This window comes from Juglans microcarpa x Juglans regia, chromosome 5S (assembly GCF_004785595.1).
Source record: "Juglans microcarpa x Juglans regia isolate MS1-56 chromosome 5S, Jm3101_v1.0, whole genome shotgun sequence".
NCBI classification, from domain to species: Eukaryota; Viridiplantae; Streptophyta; class Magnoliopsida; order Fagales; family Juglandaceae; genus Juglans; species Juglans microcarpa x Juglans regia.
In genome coordinates, this window is record NC_054603.1 from 19721030 (window position 1) to 19740965 (window position 19936).

At 36.4% G+C, this 19936-nt stretch overlaps 1 protein-coding gene across 1 annotated transcript; it reads right to left on the reverse strand.

Annotated features, from left to right (window-relative positions):
• Positions 1–10152: 10152 nt before the first annotated feature.
• Positions 10153–18141, reverse strand: LOC121267732 (protein TRANSPORT INHIBITOR RESPONSE 1-like). Its single transcript, XM_041171756.1, has 3 exons — positions 17108–18141; positions 12046–12538; positions 10153–11254 (listed from the first exon to the last, which is right to left on the reverse strand). The coding sequence occupies exons 1-3, from the start codon at positions 17596–17598 to the stop codon at positions 10499–10501; spliced, it is 1740 nt and encodes a 579-aa protein (XP_041027690.1). The 5' UTR covers positions 17599–18141; the 3' UTR covers positions 10153–10498.
• Between the last annotated feature and the right edge of the window lie 1795 nt (positions 18142–19936).

Sequence of the window (19936 nt, forward strand, 5' to 3'; positions counted from 1 at the left end):
AATCATTGCATCTTCTAGAAAAATCTCATTCCAAATGCATGCGTGACACTTGGAAAAAAGTGGGTTGGTCTCTCTTAGATAGGCGTGAACCCTTTGGCTGAAATCCTAAGGCTTCCTGGAGACGTGTGCCTAAGTCTTTTGAGATCTCCCATGTGCCACTTCCTTATGCAATCATCTAGGAACTCTCATAGTTTTGACAAGTGGCATGAAATGTGGGTGGTTGTTGAGTTGGAGCGTTGGCCGAGAGTCTGGGAAGATGGCACTTGTCTTTCCCTAGGCACCTCATGATTGTTTCCTTCTAGAAATCTTCCCACCCTTCTTCATGTGTGACAAGTGTCGAAAGTAGGTGGCCTTTGTCATGGTTGGGGTGTTAGGGCTTTTGGGTTACCGAGACCCTAAAGTCTCTCACCCTTTTTTCCCTTAATCATGTCTAGGTTCATTGTGCCTTGTGTGTGACATGTGGCCAAATTTTTGTCTGATGGGAGTGTGCCCCATGACCCTCTAGGATTTTAGACTCTAGTCCAATGGGCTAGCCGAATTTGATGGCCTTGTTGGGCCTCCCTTGTGGGATTAGATGCTCAATGCACTAGGACAAGTAAATAACTAAATAAAGCCCAAGGTTTCTAAGTACTCTACACCTCTTGCATGGCCCAAAAATTCAGTATAACCTGGCGACAAAAGACAAGCAAGGGCTTGGCTAAGTCTGGGTTGTCACAGCATGGCATGTGGTTTTTCTTTAAATATCAACTCTTAGTTATCAACCCAAGACCATAGTTAAGCTTATCACTTCATATCTAAACATGTCATGATCATATTCCAAGTCTAATACACGATTATCCAACCAAACATCAAATATGCACTAAGTAAGCTTTCCAACAATTTATCATTACCAAATTCAACCCATTTTTTTTTTTATCACAAATCAAAACTTAACATGTTAGCCCATGTTTCAATAAAGATCCATGGTAGAATCACTTACCAATCTGAAGCTTTAAGGTCACTCAATACCCACTCCCTTGCAAAGGTGCTCGGTTTCTCTCTTAGCTAGTGTTTATTGAGGTTCTCTCGCACAATGCTCATATGCTCTTGAAAGTGGCTTGAATGAAGATGAGGGATGAAGGGTACTATTTATAAGGCTCATAAGAAGAAGAAAATCATGCAAGAAGCTAAGCATCACACAGCTTGACTGAATTTGAGAAGGGAAATTCATCTTAATGCAATCGGCTAGGGTGTTATGATTATATTTCATTTTGTTTTCTCATGTGAAGCTAGGAGAGCCCCTTTGTCTCTCTATGGTTGAAGACCTAACTGAGTGTGGTGGCGTGTAGGCTTCAGATTTTTTAGAGGTGTTTAAGTTCCCAAAAGAATTGGCTAACTATGTAAACTTACCTCTCAAACCAAAACCATCACATAATACCACTTACTTGATTCCTAACCAATTCAGCTCTAAGGGTCCATGTAGGTATAAAGGTATTCCTTTATTGTGAATGATAAAGATGAAGGTAAAGGACACTTGGCTTAACCTTGGGAAAGAAATGGAAGAGGGTGGAAGATATGTGCATTGGTCGAGAAGACCAAGTAAGACGTGTGTGGGTCAAGTCAGAATTTTGGAACTCTAATCCAAGCTTGGGGAATAAGTTTATGTGCAGGAATAGGATTGATTTTGTTTGTTGAATGAAGTAAGCTCATGATGGTACTCGGCTAAACTTTAGGTGTACTATTCCTATTTTGAATGCTTAAGAAGGTGCAGCTCTTATCCCTACATTAGTTCTGAAATTCCAGATTTGATTCTTGAGAGGGGGTTGAGTTTGTTGCAGAAATTATACACAAGTTTAACTAGAAACCAATGGCATTCATTGAAGGATATTTGATTGCACTAAGTAAGGTGTTTGTGTGGAGTGCATGACTTTGACATGTCTCAAGTGTGAATGAAATGTGCTGGCATTTTTTCCTAGCCTAGTTCTATTAATGCTTGATAATACAAGAGAAAAGATGCTTGGTTTCAAAAAAGATTTCTTAAGAGAAGTGAGATTGAGTCAATTAACCGATACCTAGTCTATATGCCATCATGTTGTGTGTTTGTCTTATAGTGTGATACCAATTTCATAATTTGTCTCATGAATAATGGTGGAAGGTAAAAATTGACATCCAAGGTCTTCTAGGGTGCCACATGGTTTGGCCATGGTCAAAAACTCAGCTCTAGGTGTTGCATTCCTAGAGCCAAGAGTGTTGAACAAGGTTCTTGGCTTGGTCTCCAAGTTTGGGCAACTTTGGCTCCAAGTTTGTATGTTAGGCTAGGCTTGGCTTTGGGCTTTGAGTTGGGCCTTCCTATTGGGCCTCAGGTTCAACTTGTTGGGCCATGTTGTTGGGCATTAGGCCTAGCATGTTGGGCCTTTCCTTGGGCCTCACTATCTTACCAAATTGGGCTCAAATTGAGTTTCATATTGTGCCTCATCTTAGGCTTCATATTGGGCCTCATCTTGGGCTTCATATTGGGCCTTGCCTTGAGCTCATCTTTTGCCTCTTTCTTCAAAATCTTGATCTATCTTTTAACTAAGTATGAGTCTTCCTCATATCCTTTTAAGATCCATAGTATGCTATAGATTCATCTCCAAGCCTATTGATCAAAGAGTTTCCCAAAGATCCTATCTTAAGTAATGGAAGTAATTTGGCTAACTCTTAACTCTAAATACTCAAAAAGATATTTTCTTCTAAAAGTCCATATAATCACTTAGCCATGTTGATAACTATTGCAAAAATACCAATGTCTTATTGGTCCCTTTGCATGATTTGGTAGGGTGTTATCTTTGTGGTGGTGTTCATAGATGATATTCTAGTATATTCCAATAATGCTAAGGATCATTAGGAAAGCCCAAGGAACAACAATTATTCGCTAAACTAGATAATTGTGAGTTTTGGCTTGAGGAAGTTAAGTTTCTTGGTCATGTGATATCCAAGGAAGAGTCATAGTGGACCCGAGCAAGATTGTAGCAGTGGCGAATTGGCAGTGTCCTACCATAGTACATGAGGTTAGAAGTTTCTTGAGACTAGCTAGTTACTATCGGAGGTTCATGAAAGGATTCTCAAGATTATCAAGTTCCCTCACAATGTTGACTAGGAAGAATGCTAAATTTATTTGGACTAATAAATATGAGCAAAGTTTTGAGGAGTTAAAGAGAAGTTTAACCACTACCCTTATGTTAGCATTACCGGAGACTCACAAGGCATTTGTGATTTATAGTGACGCGTCAAAGTATGGGTTGGGATGTGTCCTAATGCAAGAAGGAAAGGTAGTGGCTTATGCGTCCAAATAGTTAAAAGGACCATTAGAAGAATTTCCCTACTCACGAACTAGAGCTGGTAGCGGTTGTGTTTGCCTTAAAGATATGGCGACACTATCTGTATGGTGAAGAGTGCGAGGTGTATATGGACCGCAATAGTTTGAAACAACTCTTTACACAAAAGAACCTCAATATGAGATAGAGAAGATGTCAACTACTACTGATGTGAAATCAAGTATCACCCAAAGAAGGCTAATTTAGTCGTCGATGCACTAAGTCAAAAGTCAAGGTCAAAAGGCGTGGAAGGCTCCACAAAGGTGGATTCACTTCTTAAGGGAATAAGGCACCTGTTGGTGAAGGATTTGTTATAGGAGGAGATTCTCACCACAATGCAACAATTAAGGGTGAGCAATTTCGATGGACTAAAGATTCAGTAGAGGAAAGATCCAAAACGGCTAGAGATCTGGTGAAGAGTCTGAAGAGGGAAAGGATCTTTGCATTTTAGCTTGGACGAGAATGGAACCTTGATGTATAGAGGGCGAAGAGTAATCCCGACTAATTCAAAATTTTAGAATGCATATTAGCCGAACCCTATTCCTCACCATATTCAATACATCCTGGAGGCACTAAGATGTATTGGGATCTCAAGAAAGGCTTTGGTGGGAAGGGATGAAGTGGGACATTCCTCAATTCATTGAGAGGTGTGCTATGTGTCGAAAGGTGAAGGCTAAGCATCAGAGACCATTCGAAAATGTATAGCCCTGACCCATTCCAAATTGGAAGTGGGAAGGCATAGCTATGGACTTTGTGGTTGGGTTACCTAGAACCCCCATCGGTAAAGATGCTATTTGGATAATCATGGATAGGTTAACTAAGAGTGTCCACTTTTTATCGGTCACTACTTCAGACACACTAGGTAAGTTCACTCGATTGTACAAAAGAGAGGTAGTTAGGCAACACGAAGTACCCATAACCATAGTATCATACCAAAATCTGATATTTACCTCATTTTTGGAAGAGTCTACAAGCAATAATGGGCACTAAGTTGAAATTTAGTAGTGCTTACCATCCCCAGACCAACAGATAGTCGGAAATGGTCATTCAGAGGTTGGAAGACATACTGAGAGCATGCGTATTAGATTTTAAGGGCCCATGGGATAGCCACGTCCCACTCATTGAATTTGCTCATAACAATAGTAATCAGTGGACCATTCAAATGGCCCCTTATGAGGCATTATGCAGAAGGACGTGTAGATAGCCAATATGTTGGGATGAAGTAGGAGAGTCAGGAGTGATTAGACCAGAAATGATCAAGAGATGATAGAGCAAGTCAAACTCATATGGGCAAGGATGACTACTACTTAGAGTAGACAAAAGAGCAACACTGATGTAAGGAGAAGAGAGTTGACCTTTGAGGAAGCTGACTGGGTATATCTCAAGGTATCACCCATGAAAGGGATGAAGCGATTTGGGCTGAAAGTAAAACGAAGCCCAAGATACATTGAACCTTACCTAGTAGCAGAAAAGGTAAGCCTAGTGGCATACCATGTTGCGTTACATGTGGAATACAAAGGGATTCATAATGTATTCCACGTGTGAGATTTTATGATTTGAAACAGGTGAATCAACTTGCACATTGGTCTAGTGGGAGTGATTCCCCAATTTCAACTGGTGAAGTGATCTCCCCATGTTTGGCATATCTTTGTGTGAGATTAGATGATTTGAAACATCTTTGTGTGAGATTGGATGATTTAAAATATCTCTCTATGAGATTTTATGTGTTAAATTCTATATGATGTATTACGATAAGTTTTACATACTTGAGAAGAGGGTGAGTCCTTGCCTCAACAATATATATAATTACTAGGAAATTTAAAATATAGTAAGATTACTTACAACCATATATATATATATATATATTTATGTACGTATACTTTAGTTTTTCATAGAGGGTAATTCCTCAGAGGGTGATTCCTTACCATAACTACGAACGCATGTGTTTTGCTTAGAAGGCGATCCTCGCCATCGCCATCGCCATGCACAATGCAAGTGTTCACTCTTCTTTTGACTTCAAACTAGGCATTACATTAGCACATACATCGTATCTCATTAGCAGTCTTGTCATAGCTATTTAAGATACCCGAGGAAAGACCAACTCCGCTCGAGCATTAGTCACAGAGGCATGTCTCCGTTAATAGTAACGTGCCATTCCCTTAGAGTTGTATTATTTAGTCAGATGACCAATCATGTTCGGTTCTCCCTATTTAGATTTAGGGATTGAACAAATGGTTTTATATATTATTTTTGGAAATGAAGTGACCGATGGATATTTGGGTGAATATTGAATGAACCTATTTACGGTTTAACTCTAGTACAAATTGCACTTAACCTTTACTTATCCTGCTACGGTTAAATGATCATTCACTTACACGTGTACTTCCTTATCAGCATTGCATGCTAGATCTTGACCTAACTTCTACGTATTATTGCTGACCGGCTGGCACCCTTAGCACCACAGATCCTCACAAGGTCCTTTACCCAAGAATGGAGCAAAGAAAGCCTGGCAGACATGGTTTAGCACCGAATAACCAAGGATGGTTCGTCCGACAACAGGCGAAGAAGAGGCAACCGGGTGGGCATTGTGGGGCCAAACAAAGATTAAGGCGAGCAGCACGTTGTAGAAAGGTTGGCTGCCACATCTCATCATTAGATGATAAAGGATTCACCCTGTGCTAGGCAACCAAGTATTGTGCCAATCGTATAGAGGCGAGAACGAAGAGATGAAGAGGCTGGTAATTTTGGAAAAGGACGGCAATGATCAAGGACTTGAGGGCTCTTTGGTATAATGAGGAGATGTCCAAAAGGCGGCAGGTGTCATACGCAAAGACCTATACTCCATCTGAGACGTCACGTTTGAAGTCAGCCTACGAAGAAAAGATTACTGACCAGTAGTCCATATCGTCTGATCTTAGGGGTATGGTCCAGTGCCACATGGGAGACCCTTATTAGGGGAAGGACTATAGGATTGGACATAAGGCAAGCTGCAAGAACATGCGTGCCTTGTCTGATCAGTCGCTCCAGATGACTAATGGATGGTCAAGATCAAATGACTCAAATTCAAGCATATATAGAGTCAGAGGACTATCAGAAAAGAGCCTGACGATCTCGTGCTATAGAAGGAATTGGACAAGGGACAAGATCTCACTTTTGAGATCGTAAAGTGATTGATCTTCTTTACAGAGATGTTGGAGTGCCTGAGTCAATTCAGGGCTTTGTCCTCGCTCATCTCTCATTGTTGTGAGCAGTTTGTCATTGGAGCTTAGTAGAGATTCATAGTGTTGGTGCTCAATGACGACCTTGTTGTCGGTGCTCTCTCACTAGAGCATGGTGCAAGCTTAGGGTGCCTAAGCGTTGCTCACGGGGGACCTGGAACTTTGCAGAGAGGGCGACTTTGTTGTTTGCTCCTTTTTATTGGAGTTTGGTGGAGATCTCGAGGTGCTCGAGTATGGCTAAAGGGCAACCCCACTATTGGTGTTCTATCACCAGCTTGGTGGAGAATCTGAGGAGTTGAGCCAAGTGGCTTTAGGGCCTTGTAAAGATTTGAGGAACTTTATGCAGAAAGCCATCAAAAAAATAATTTGATTTGCATATATAATTCAAATAGAAAGGATGAGAGGAGCAAACCGAGTCAAATGGTCTAATGAGCATTGGAGGTCATCTAGTGAGCAAAGCTTGTTGCTTGTTTCTCTTTGTGTTCCATTTGCTAGCCTTGGCTCTTTGTCTTGGCTATGAAGGCATCAAGTGATAACACATTTCGATCGATGACAAGTTACTTTGCTTGCCTTGGCAATGAATCTTGCCTTCTCTCATTGTGAGTTATCTAAGCAATGCAAACCGAACACAATAACATCGGGTTAGAGAAGTTTTTAAATATTTTACTGGTAATATTGCATAAGAGTATATGCTGAAGATCTAAGTTTATCACCCATATTGAAATTACATACGTGTTTTGGCGCCCTCCAGGGTAGGCATTGCCCTTAAAGGGAGTCCTAGACCTGTTTCGAGGTCTCTAAGATGAGGACTATGGAGACAAGTTTCTCCACAATGGAGGCATAGAGCCAATTGAGAACGTTGTTGTCTTCTTGAGACCAGCGTGTGTGCTCCGGATTGGGGGAGTCATCGGGTAGACTCTTTGCTGGAGCAAGGTTGGTGCCATCAACTAGGCCAACCATGTCATGACTCTTCAAAAACACTAGAAATTGGATTCGTTAGGTAAGGTAATTGGGGCCATCCAATTTTGAAAATTGATGGGTATTTTGCAGGGAAGAGGCCATTGGATTTTGTGATGATGGTGTTGTGGAAGCAAGGTTGTAGGATTTTCTTTGTTGGGTGTTAGCCTTAGCTGGCTGATACCATGTAAGAAAATAAATTGAATGGAGATGGGAAATAATCGAGAGGCCAACTTGCCTTCTTCTTTTGCTTCATTTGATTTAAATATGACACTAGCATTTTACAGAATACAGCTTTACAAAGCTAAATATGGAAGTGTATAGCTTTACAAGAGTAACTATGGTAATGTACAAAATGGAGATACAAGGGAAAATCAGGGAGACACATCACGTTGATTTAGGATGAGATTGAGGAGGAGATTGCGTTGTTGCTTTTAGTTTGGAATTTCCATGTATGGCAGCTCGAGATTGAGGAAGAGATTTGATTGTTGTTCTTGTTTCGGAAGGTCCATGTATAGCAGCTCCAGTTTTGGGATCTTCATGAATACTCTATCTAACAGTTGGTGGATAGGCTCACAAAAAGAGGGGTCAAGTTGAAGAGGTATAAGTTGATGATTTTGCCATAGGCAACGAAATTCGAGGTGGCTGAGCTTTTGCTCGCCCACGTTGCACCACAACAGCTGGCTTTGTGCCTACCATATGTAATCAAACAAGCATGGCCCCACCACGTCATCTTATAGTGGCGAGATGGCCCGAAACTCGTGAGCTTTGGCAACCAGCTCAGGCAAGCTCGTCCCGTGGGCTAGCACTTGGGCTCGTCACATGAGCTCCCTCTGTTGATGCATTTTTTTCGTCGAAAGCAGATGCCAACAGTTTGCTCGAATGGTCTACAACGGTACTTGGATGGTCATGTGATGCTTGGATGGTCATTTATGGTTTGAATCATAAATAAAATGCAGAAAATATAAATAAATAAAGAGAGACCGAGATGTAAGTGGTTCAACATTAAGGTCTACATCCACAGGTCTTTTGAAGTTTTGAGGGTGAAATCCACTATACTTTGTGATTTTGCAAGCTCTTATGACTCACTTTACTCGTAGTTACTATGTTGAGAGTGGATAAGAAGAAGGGTTGAAGATGATGCCAATATCTCTGTTCTCTAGATGTCCCTTTCCTTTGGTTGTTGCCCTCCTTTTAGCCTATTCCACTTATTTTATGTCTTGTCTGATCAACTTTTGCCCTTTTTTCCCCATTTCCAGCTAACTAGTTCCCTGTCAACTTCCTCTACTATTAGTGAACTTTTATGCATATGGGTTGGGCTTGCTACGTTTTATCCCCATAAAATTGTTCACTGCCTTGCTTTGTTTCTATGTTAGTGACGATGAGAAACCTCACAAACCTTACCTCACAAACCTTGAGTGAAGAGAGAGATCAAGAGCTCTTTATCTAGTGTCTTAAAAGTAATCCAAACCATCGCGAGTCAAAACTGTTAAAAGACTCTCTAAACTTTTAAAATTCAACTACATCTATGAATCAATTACTTAGAGCATCAGCATCCGCGTCCCTATAATCTATTATTAGCCAAATTTTAGGGAAAAAACATGAAAAGTGAAAAAATGTGAGCTACATTCCATTCCCTAAAATAACTTTTGATTTTAGGATTGCTACAGTTGCTCCTCAAATTTGGCTACAGTCTTTTAAAATATTCGTTAAAAAGTAATACTTAAAGAGTAATAGTTCAAAACATAAGAAGAAAGAAAAATATCGAGTGTTTAAGATTGTAAAGGGAAGTTAGAGAAAAAAAAAATAAAGAAAGAATAGAGAGATTATTTTAATAGAATAGAGAGAATATGGAGTGAGATGTAAGGGGTTTTGAAAAGATAAATAAAATTTAAGAAAAGATGATTTTTAGCTAAAAATTTAGGAAAATATTTGCTCATCCAGATGTGGATGCTCTTATAAAACTAGAAGATCAGCTACAAAAATAAAAACATAAAAGTTGAGAAAACCTAAAAGATATGCATTAGAAAAACTAAAAGGCTACTAATAAATAAAAAATATTAGTAATTTAATTAAGCATATTATTTTTCATTTAGTAATTTACACTTAAAACATATATTCACTAATTCTTATTTATAATATTATAAATATGATGTGGGTGAAATCACTCTATAAAAGTAATTTTTATTTAGAAACATTTTATTTACAAGCCGACGTAGATAACACACTTAGCAAAGCACTCACATGACATGATTTGATTTGAATGAAAAATTTTAAAATATCTTACAAATCAAATCTTGTCATTTAAATGATGTCATATAAGTTATGTGAATTATGTACTCTACAAATCGGCTTACAAATAGAAGAACTCGTTCATTTACTAATACTAATAAAAAAAATAGTCAAACAGATTATGTGATTTGATATAAACAAATCCATGGTTTTAATAGAGTATAATAGATATAAAAGACATTCGATTTGCACTAGAATGGTATTTTAAAAAGAAAAAATGATCCACGCTCAATTTGGATACACAAAACCATATCATCTCATCTCATCAATATAACTTCTCAAACTCCCACATAAAATATAATAAACAATTCAACTTTTTCAAATCTCAAAATAAAAATAATATTAAAAAATTATAATCTAATAATATTTTATTCAACTTTCAACAAAACATCTCATCTCATCTCATCTGAATTGTATAACCAAACGAGGCACAATTATTTTACAACTACTTTAAAAATGTCAACTTTTCTAATGAAAGACAACTATTAAGTAGTAGATGATGGGGATTGAATATTGCCATTGCCAAAGACAAAAGAGGAATCTGAACCACAGCCAACATAGGGAGACCAAAAGCAAACCAAAAGGCGACAAAGCAGATTCTTCTAGGCAGCTCAAGGCGGTAATTGCACTCTAATCCCTTCTCGAGTGTGTGACAGTGTAAGAGAGGCAGCTTACGATGGATGGATTCTGCATACCTCAGAGGGTGAGCACAAAAGGTGGGGCATCCGTTCTTGGTCCTGCAACAGAACGATAAACATAAACTTTATCAGCTTGACTCTCATTACTCCCATCAACCTTTATCACCTCCACATTCAACCTGGGCATCTCTTTTGCCAACACTCGACACCCATTCATTGTTACTTTGCAGTCAGACATCCATAGTGATCTCATGGATTCATATTTATCCAAACCCGATAGCAGTGCTGCATTCCCAAATGGGCAGTCCCTTATTTCAAGTTTCCTCAGTTTTGGACAACCTCCCAATACACACTGCATACCCCAATCACTGCTGCCGGCAAAAGCAACTGACAGGGTTTCCAAGTTCTTGGCATATTTCCCAATGTACTCAAAAGTCAGGTCAGTCAATAAGCCTGAAACTGCAAGCCTCTGAAGCTTAGTGCAAGATTTCACCACCGCACAGAAAGCCTCATCCATGGGCTCATTTGTCTGGTAATCTGGCTGCCATGGATTCATTATGCAAAGCCTGAAGTGAGTGAAATCAGGGCAGTTCTGCACAATGGTTGCTACAGCAGCGTTAGTCATCTGGCGGCAAAAGTAGAGAACATAGCTGAGTCTCCTGCAGCCATACGAGACAGCAATGAACCCAGATTCAGTCACTCCATGGAAAGTATCCTCGTCAAATGGATCAGTAGGGAAGACACGAAGTTCCTCAAGCAGAGGACAGTTGGATCCAACAGCCTCCAAACCTTTGTCTTCGACTGTGTCCAGGACCTGTATCAGGAATTTTTTATTTATAACCTCCTAAGCTGTAATGTCATCAAACACGGTGCTTTATGTAATTAACATGTCGCTTGTGCAACTCCAAGCCATTAGAACTACAAAATAATTCATAATTACTTGCATTTGCAACATGCAGTGAGCTTTCTGGCATTTTGATTAAGAGGGCAGCACAAACTATAAATTTTGAGAACGCAATCATAATAAACTGAACTACAGCTGAGGATAATCATGCTTCTCATCAGTTAAATGCCAGCCATGACAGACTTTATACCAGAAAGAAAAAACACAGATTCAAAAATGATGATGCAGGCATTGCTAATTGAGCACCACTGTTTTTAACATTTATTTAAAGATTGGAACAATCATACCTGAGTTGGAATGTCAACCTTACTGAGAAAGTTGCCAGGAAAATGAGACGGCAATAACATGGGTATAACCTCCATCAATAGGTTTCCAGTTTTAAAAATTCTGAACATTCCTATTCAACTTTCTCGCAGTGTCCAACAAGTTCAGGTGTCCATTACCATGACCAAAAATCTTACTTTTGTTGTCTATATCATACTCCACAGTGCAGTTATTAAAGAATAAACTCACAGTTGAGATCAATGAAGAACATTAGAGGCAATTTATAATGTCTTTGCAATGCATGTGAAATGCATCAAGTGTGGATCATGACAATGTCAAACATACTTCTCGCAGTTTTCTATGTTTCTCCTTGCTGTGCTAGTTAACCTGTAGAAAATGAAATGCCTAGTAAATATGGCAAACAGCAGGTTCCTTACCCAGAGGCGCCGAAGACATGGGCAATGAACAAGAAGTTTAGCAAGTTCACCACTTTGCAAAGCAGCGCAGCTCAAATTCATGAAAGTCAAATTTGCACAGGCAGGGTATAGAGCTGGGAGAGACAAGGCTGTAACTTCTGACAAACCAGAGAGGGTGTTTAGATTCATGCATTTGTTGAAGGCATTTTCAAGCTCAGAGTATTGACAGGCTGGATGCTCTTGCAAAAATGAGCCTGTACCAAGTTCTGTTAATAGAGGTGCACGAATAAGCAGCCTTGGCAATTGTTCCAAGGTTATATTTCTATTGACCTTCAAAACCTTCAACGATTTGCACCTACTAACTAGTCTCTCAAGGGCTTCAAAATTAACGTCATTACTCAAATTGGCAAAGTTTAGTACTTCCAATGAGGAGAAGTTTTCAGGGAAGCAACTCAACCAACTGCCACTTTTATCGTTGAGGTCATTCTCCTGTATGTCCAGTTCGGCTAAATTCCTGTAACCAAATCAGAATATAGAACTTTATCTTTTGGAAATGGAGCAAAACATTGATTTTAACAATAAAGACATACTCCAAGGTCCAAATATTCGATTTAACTGGAGAAAAAGACGGAGGGAATGCTACTCATCATCCTAACTTCCATCATCATTTCATTATCCTATGATGTGGCATTAGGTGATTGAAAATTATTTATTATATTTCACTTGCCAACCTATCATTTAATGCCACATCATGGGATGATAGGAGGATGATAGGAGTTGAAATGATGAATAGATTTTTTCAAACAGCTAATAATAGTTATAAAGCAAAATATAGTCAATGAATAAAATAAACTGCATCCTTAGCCATATGGCGAAAAAAGGGGATAAATATTTATCTTGAGAAAAGGGGATAAATATAAGACCACATAAGTGAATGTAATGGCAAGATCTCATCCTCAATCAATAATGCCCTAAGCACAGGTGACAGACGACCAATTAAATACATTAAGGTCCCGTTCGATTTCACGGATGGTCTCAACCCATCTCATCTCATCTTAACATCCAAATACCATCCAAATACAAACACTTTCCAATTTCAAATTTTCAACTTTTTCATTTAATTATTACAACTATCCCAAACTTCCAAACAAAGCACAAAAAATAATTAAACCTTTTTCAAATCCCAAAACAAAAGTAATATTAAAAAATTATATTCTATATTTTAACTTTATAATATTTTTATTTAATTTTTCTTCTCATTTTCCAAAATTCAATAAAATATCTTAACTCAAACTATTTTACTACTATTCACAAATTTCTCATTTCATCTCATCTGTGTAACCAAACGAAGCCTAAACATATATGCCACCAGCTGATCTAACTAACTTTCAAAATTATTTAGTAAACAGTAAGAAGAAATTAAAAACAACTTTGAGGCTCGATTTGAAAATCTTTAAGGTAGAATTACGTTTACTAGAAAAGAGTTTATGGCAAGATTAGAAGCATTTCACTTCCACAATGTACCAAAGTCACCATAGACAAATTTTGAAGTTTCTGTATTTCTCTTTACGAAATTTTATATTGGATAGAAAACAATGAGAGAATAAAAATAAGTTAGCATCTACTTGACTATTTTTAGTTTTATGGACAAGGATTCTGCCCATTTCAAGTTGAAATGGATAGATTCCATTTAGAACATGGCTTTAAAGAGTTTCAAATTGGAAGGTCAACTCATTTAAATTGGCATCTTTCTGAAAAGGTTTACTTTTCTGAAAGAACATGACCATTCAGGCTGCACCTTTAATTAGTCGTTCTCAATTAATTGTCTTTTAAATATTAGTTGTAACATCTACGAATTATGATCCAATAAGCCTCATCCTATCTCAATGAAAGAAAATAAATCTTAATCATATGCATCACACATGGACGCGCCCAAGTGTGTAATAGTACCACATGTGCATAAACTGTTATTATTTATTTTCTCGGATGTGTCACTTTAAATACTCATTTTAAATACTACTATAGCTTCCTAACGATTCCCTAATGAGTATGGGGTCTAAACAAGGCTCAAACCTGACTTGAGGGGAAGCCTACTCTTCCTACCGTCTAGACCCCTCTTGTCTGTTCCCAGCGAGTATAGTGCTACTATGGACACACTCAAATAGGGAACCCACCTCCAATTGTTCTCTTCTACCCATAATAATAATAATAATAATAATAATAATAAATACAACTTTGATAGTCTGTACACATTGGAAAATCCTACATAAAAAAAAAAAAAAATTACAGTTTATCCGTCATACTTCTCCATTATACATACCACCGAACAATGAAATTGTAACTACTTATAAAAAAAATATGAAATTGTAAGTTATCCACCAAGCTATCATTTCTTTACATAATTCATACAGGGCTTATTTTTCATATTTCTTAAAGTCAGATCACAAAGATAAGTTAAATTTTAACTTTTGTTTTAAATTGAGGGGTTAAATTTGGAGGTAATATTGCAAAAAAGAAATGATCATTTGAGAGGATAAAAGATAACTTTCAAGAGAGAAATACGACCATTCTACTTTCATCCTACTTGATAAATGTGGCACTTTCTAACACCCTTGGATTATCTCTTATTTTTTTAAAGACGAAATTCAAAATTGATGAAAAATGATATCTAATCATAATAGGATAAGAGTGAGATTATAATATACACTTAGAATTTTCCCCATTAAAATCATTTTGAATGTGTTCGTTTAAATGCAGAATTACCGTTCACAAAAATAAAACACAAAAATAAAAAAAAAAACACAAAAATAAAAACACAAAAAAAAACACAAAAAAAAAAACAAAAAAACACAAAAAAAAAAAAAAAAAACAAAAAAAGGAAAAATGGAAGTAAAATGGGTGTCCCTCCAACAACCCCTTCCTAGTAAAACGCAATCCTCGTGAATATGATTGACATAACTGTTCAAGCATGACTTAAACCACAAATTTCAGCATTTTGACACATAATCCCAGTGTAGTGGGTAACTACAGCATCACATGATATGTCAAAAAGAAATAAAAAACAAAATACAAAAGAGCCAAATGCATGATTTCTGCATGAAGTGTTAAGTGTGAAATGAAACTCCCAGTCCAAAACCCAATCATCAACCGGATTATGATCTACAAGTATAGCATCTTGTACTTCCTCAGTTATCACATTTGTGGCATCATTCTACCTTGCTTAGATGTTGAGATGGTCTCAACCCATCCCATCTCATCTTATCTTATCTCAACATCTAAATATCATTCCAACATAAACACTTTTCAATTTCAAATTTTCAAATTTTTAACTTTTTCATCTAATCATTATTTAATCATTACAACTTTCTTAAACTTCTAAACAAAATACAAAAAGCAATTCAACTTTTTTAAATCTCAAAAGAAAAAAATAATAAAAAATAATATTTTAACTTTATTTATTCAATTTTCTCTCTCATTTTTCAAAACCCCATAAAACATATTAACTAAAAATATCCCAAAACTATTATTTATAGATTTCTCATCTCATCTCCACATCTAAACGAGGTCTCAGTCTTCTTTGGATTTTTGCAATTTCTTGTGAAGTGACTCATCTTGCCACAACTCCAGTAAGTACTTTGTTGCCCAGACCTTGACTTGTTTTTGCTCTTATTTTTCGATTTTGTCCTACCCTTATTTGAGTTTGAGTTTCTGTCATGTCCTCTACCTGAGTGTCAATATTAAGGGTAAAATCCAAACTCGAGGTCTCACCAGAATCTCTTCTGCACACCTTCTCAACAAGAATCAAATCTCGAATATCATTATACTTTGGTTTCGTTTTTCCAGTAGAATTACTCACAATCATTCTCATGGCCTCCTAATTATTCGGCAATGAGGCCAACAAAATCAATGCCCGAACTTCATCATCAAACTTAGTCTCAACAGATGAAAATTAATTTGTGATAATTTTAAACTCGTTGAGATGTTGTGCAACAGGTATACCTTCTGTCATTTTCAAATTGAAAAGCTTTTTCATCAAATGCACCTTATTTTTAGCCGACGACTTCCCACAAATACCAAACAAGGTCGCCATAAGATCCACAGTGTTCTTTTTCTTGATAATGTTTTGTGCAACCGACATTGATAGAGTCAACTGAATGACCCCCAGAATCTGATGATCCAATAGGTTCCAGCCCGCATCTTCCATATTATCTGGCTTCTTTCCCAACAAAAGAAGATGAAGTTTCTTCCCGTAGAGATAATCATTGATTTGCATCCTCAAATACCCAAAAACTTCTCGATTCCAAACACCTTTACTTCTTCTCTAGTCATCATTCTTACTCAAATCTAAATCAGACTCTGATACCAGTTGTTAGGAACAATAAGAGAAAAAGTAAACTAAAAAATAGTTCAAAAACGTGTCTACATCCACGGAGCTATATAGGATTTTATTCAAATCAAAAATCAAAGATACAATGTGGTAGAACATCGTACCGAAATAATGCAATATACAATATACATATACATATATATATATATATATAGTAAAACATTAGTGGATCGGGTCAGGTTGGTTCAAGAGCTCAAAACGGGTCAAAAAAAATCCTGATTCACTTCAATCTGTTCATGACCTAAGCCTCGTCGAAAATTCAAAAAAAAAAAAAAAAAAATCAAATTCTTGTCAGGTCGAGTTAGCAAACCAAGCCACCACAAAACAGAACAGGCTACACGCAAAAAGCCCAACAGTCATTTTTTTTTTTTTTTTTTTTTAATGATGAACGAGTACTATGCAATTGTTACAACTGGGTTATCCCAAATTTTATTTTTAGTTTCTTAACAAGAAACGTCAAAGATATCAACTCAATTGACGCAAACAAAAAGTAGTCACAAAGTTTTAAAAGTAATAATTGCACACAATGGCAATGGCTCTGCGAGCGGTCAGACCAGGAGCAAACCAATGGACAAATAACATTTTCCAAATATAAAAGTCGTAAACAGCAAAATTTATGCTTTGCCAAAATCATAACAAATGATAGAATTACTAAGAAATGACGCATATTCCGAGATGAAACGGATTAGTACTTACTTGCAGTGAGTGGCAATGGCTGCGAGCCCATCAGTACTGAAGCCATCACAGCTCAAAAGCGAAAGAGCCTTGAAATTGGGAAAAGAAAGAGCCAGAAACTCCAAGCTCTCATCGGTAACGGTCATCCTCTTGAGCCTCAGCTCCTCCAGAAACGGGTACTTAGCCGCAAACATCACCAGCCAAGACCGAATATTGGCGCCCCAGTTCGGAGGAACCAGATTGAAGTCCGAGAACCGGGGCTTCCCCTTTAAACTCACGCTCCGGATGTTCGGGAACCGCCGGGACACGATCTCCGGCGTCACCGAGTAGCAATTAGCGATGAACACGTGGGTCCGTGAAAACCGCTCTGCGTCGTACCAGCTGTGGCAGACCAAAGAGACGGAGCTCCGGTCTTTGTGGGACTTCAACTGAACCAGGACTCGTTCCAGAACCTCGTCCGGGAAGGTCGAGACCGCCACGTGTTCCACAACCTTCTTCCTCTCAGGATCCATGGTGATTCGGAGCTCAAGATCAAATAAAAAATTCGAACCTCCAAATAGCTACAAAGCGATGAGAATTGGAAACACCCCCAAAAGAATTACTAAAAATGAAGAATTAAAAAAAAAATGTCTCTGTGAATCAAATGGTTTTGTGGAGAAAAAATATTGAAAAATAAATCTCAAATCAAAAGAAAAATCAATAAGAATAAATCACCGTCCCTGCAGAAATGCTAAATTACAGCTGGAAAAAATACATCGAATGGATTTTACATCTAGCAACCAAAAGATTAGGAAGCTTTATTGAAAAGAAAGAAGAAAAATGCAGCCCATTAGAATATCCAAATGGAAGATCCACGAATGGAGAGAGACCGAGAGGGACAGAGATAACAGGAAAGAGCCAAGTGAAAGGGGAAAACTTCGAAAGAGGAAAGAAATCTGATGATTTTACAGCGTTCAGGACTGCTCAGGAGTCAGGACTGATCCATTTGCAGATTTGCTGAAGCTCACACAGAGAGAGAAGGTTGGCTGCGGCGCTGTAGAGATGAAAATAAAGCAGACAAGCACCTAAAGGGGATAATATAAATATAGACATGCTCAGGTGTCCCCACTGTCCATGAACATGGCATAGTTATTGCTCCGAAACGAGCGTTCAGTCATAAAGATGCCATGCCACTTTCCATCTTATCCTTTTCACTTACGTGGATTAATCTAAAGGTCGGTATTCAGTATAGTTAGAGAAGTAATGCTACGGTAGTAGTAGAGTTGGCAAGTATTATGTAATAAAAAACAGCGGAGTGTGTTGTTAAATTTTATTTTATTTTAATTTTTTACCTGAATCTTATATTTATTTAATTTTTTAAAAAAATTATATAATATTTTTATACTCTACGATTATAAATATTATTTCTCATAGTTAGAGTGTCTCCAGTGCATTTGTATTGGTTTTATTTTTTTTAAATGTTTTTTAAATACATTTTTTAAAAATATATCAATTCATTATGAATTTGTCTCCTCAAAATTACTGTTTGGATTTTTTATGTTATTTTTCTTAACAGTTAATAAAATAACTATTAGTGAATTAGTGTATTTTTTTTATTTTTAAAAGAGTGTTTAGAAATGTTTAAAAAATAATTGAAAGAAAAAAGTATAATTGCACTAGTGGTAAGTTTGAGGGGGCAAACTCATAGAACTGAATAGTTGTACTCATTCACTAATAATTACTTCTTTAATCATTAAAAAAATAAATAAATAAAATACATGAGAGGTCAAATTGAGAGACGAAACTCAGTCGGCATAGTATTATTTTCCTAATGTAAAATATTTTAATATTTGTACAAATTCATCATTTTATTTCAATATCATTTAAAATATATCATGTTAAAAAGAATAAAATTAAAGATGATCATCAATATTTTTTTTAAAAATATTTTACACCGATGCATGATCTTATTTCTATCAAACCGTGAATTATAGAGTTTTAAAAATAAATAATATCATTCTCCATCGTAAATTTTATGAATAATGATATTTATATGTTAACTCAAACATTTCACTATTATTTACGAAATTATAAAATATTCTACGTGTTCAAACGAGATAGCCCTTAGAGTGTCTCAAGATTTTGTGAAGAATAGTGAAATAATTTGAGTGAATATGTTTTATGGGATTTTGAAAATGAGAGAAAAAAAATTTAAATAAAAATATTATAAAGTAAAAATATTTTAATATTATTTTTTGTTTTGAAATTTGTAAAAATTGTATTAATTTTTATGTTTTGTTTAAAGTTTATAAAAACTGAAATGATATTTGTGTTTTAATAATGATTATATAATAATTAGATGAGAAATTTAAAAATTTTAAATTGAAAAATATTTTATATTTGAGTGATACTTGAAAATGAGATTTTGAAAATTTTGATACTTTTGTACGTATCCAAACAAGCCCTTATTGTCCTCCCATCAAGTATCACTACGTTGTGTAGTTAGAAGTTTCAAATCAATATTGTTAAATATTTAACTTGGTATTTAATAAAAATATTTATAGAGTCAAGGTTTTATTTGAATAAAAATTAATTAAATAGGAAAAATCTGACTAGAGAAAAAAACCAAAAAAGAAAAAAATATAAAACTAAAAACCAAAAAAAAAAACAAATTAAAATATTAAATATGAAACTAAAAACTCCTAGAGTTTAAAAAAACAACCTTAAGTTTTTAAAAATAAAACCTTAAAGAAAAGAAAATAACAGAGAGATTATTTTAAAAATAAAATGGAAAATGTTAAGTAGTCTTTGATTTTGCCCCCTGATTTTTTAATAAAGGAATTACTTTTTTATTATTTTTTTTAATAATTA

Bases quoted from the DNA above. Each gene is read 5' to 3' on its own strand.
- LOC121267732 (XM_041171756.1), bottom strand. From the start codon at position 17,598: ATGGATCCTGAGAGGAAGAAGGTTGTGGAACACGTGGCGGTCTCGACC. The intron at 12,539-17,107 runs GTAAGTACTAAT...ATTTGGTTACAG, and splicing joins GCCATTGCCACTCACTGCAA to GAATTTAGCCGAACTGGACA. The intron at 11,255-12,045 runs GTAAGGAACCTG...TTCCTGATACAG, and splicing joins CATGTCTTCGGCGCCTCTGG to GTCCTGGACACAGTCGAAGA.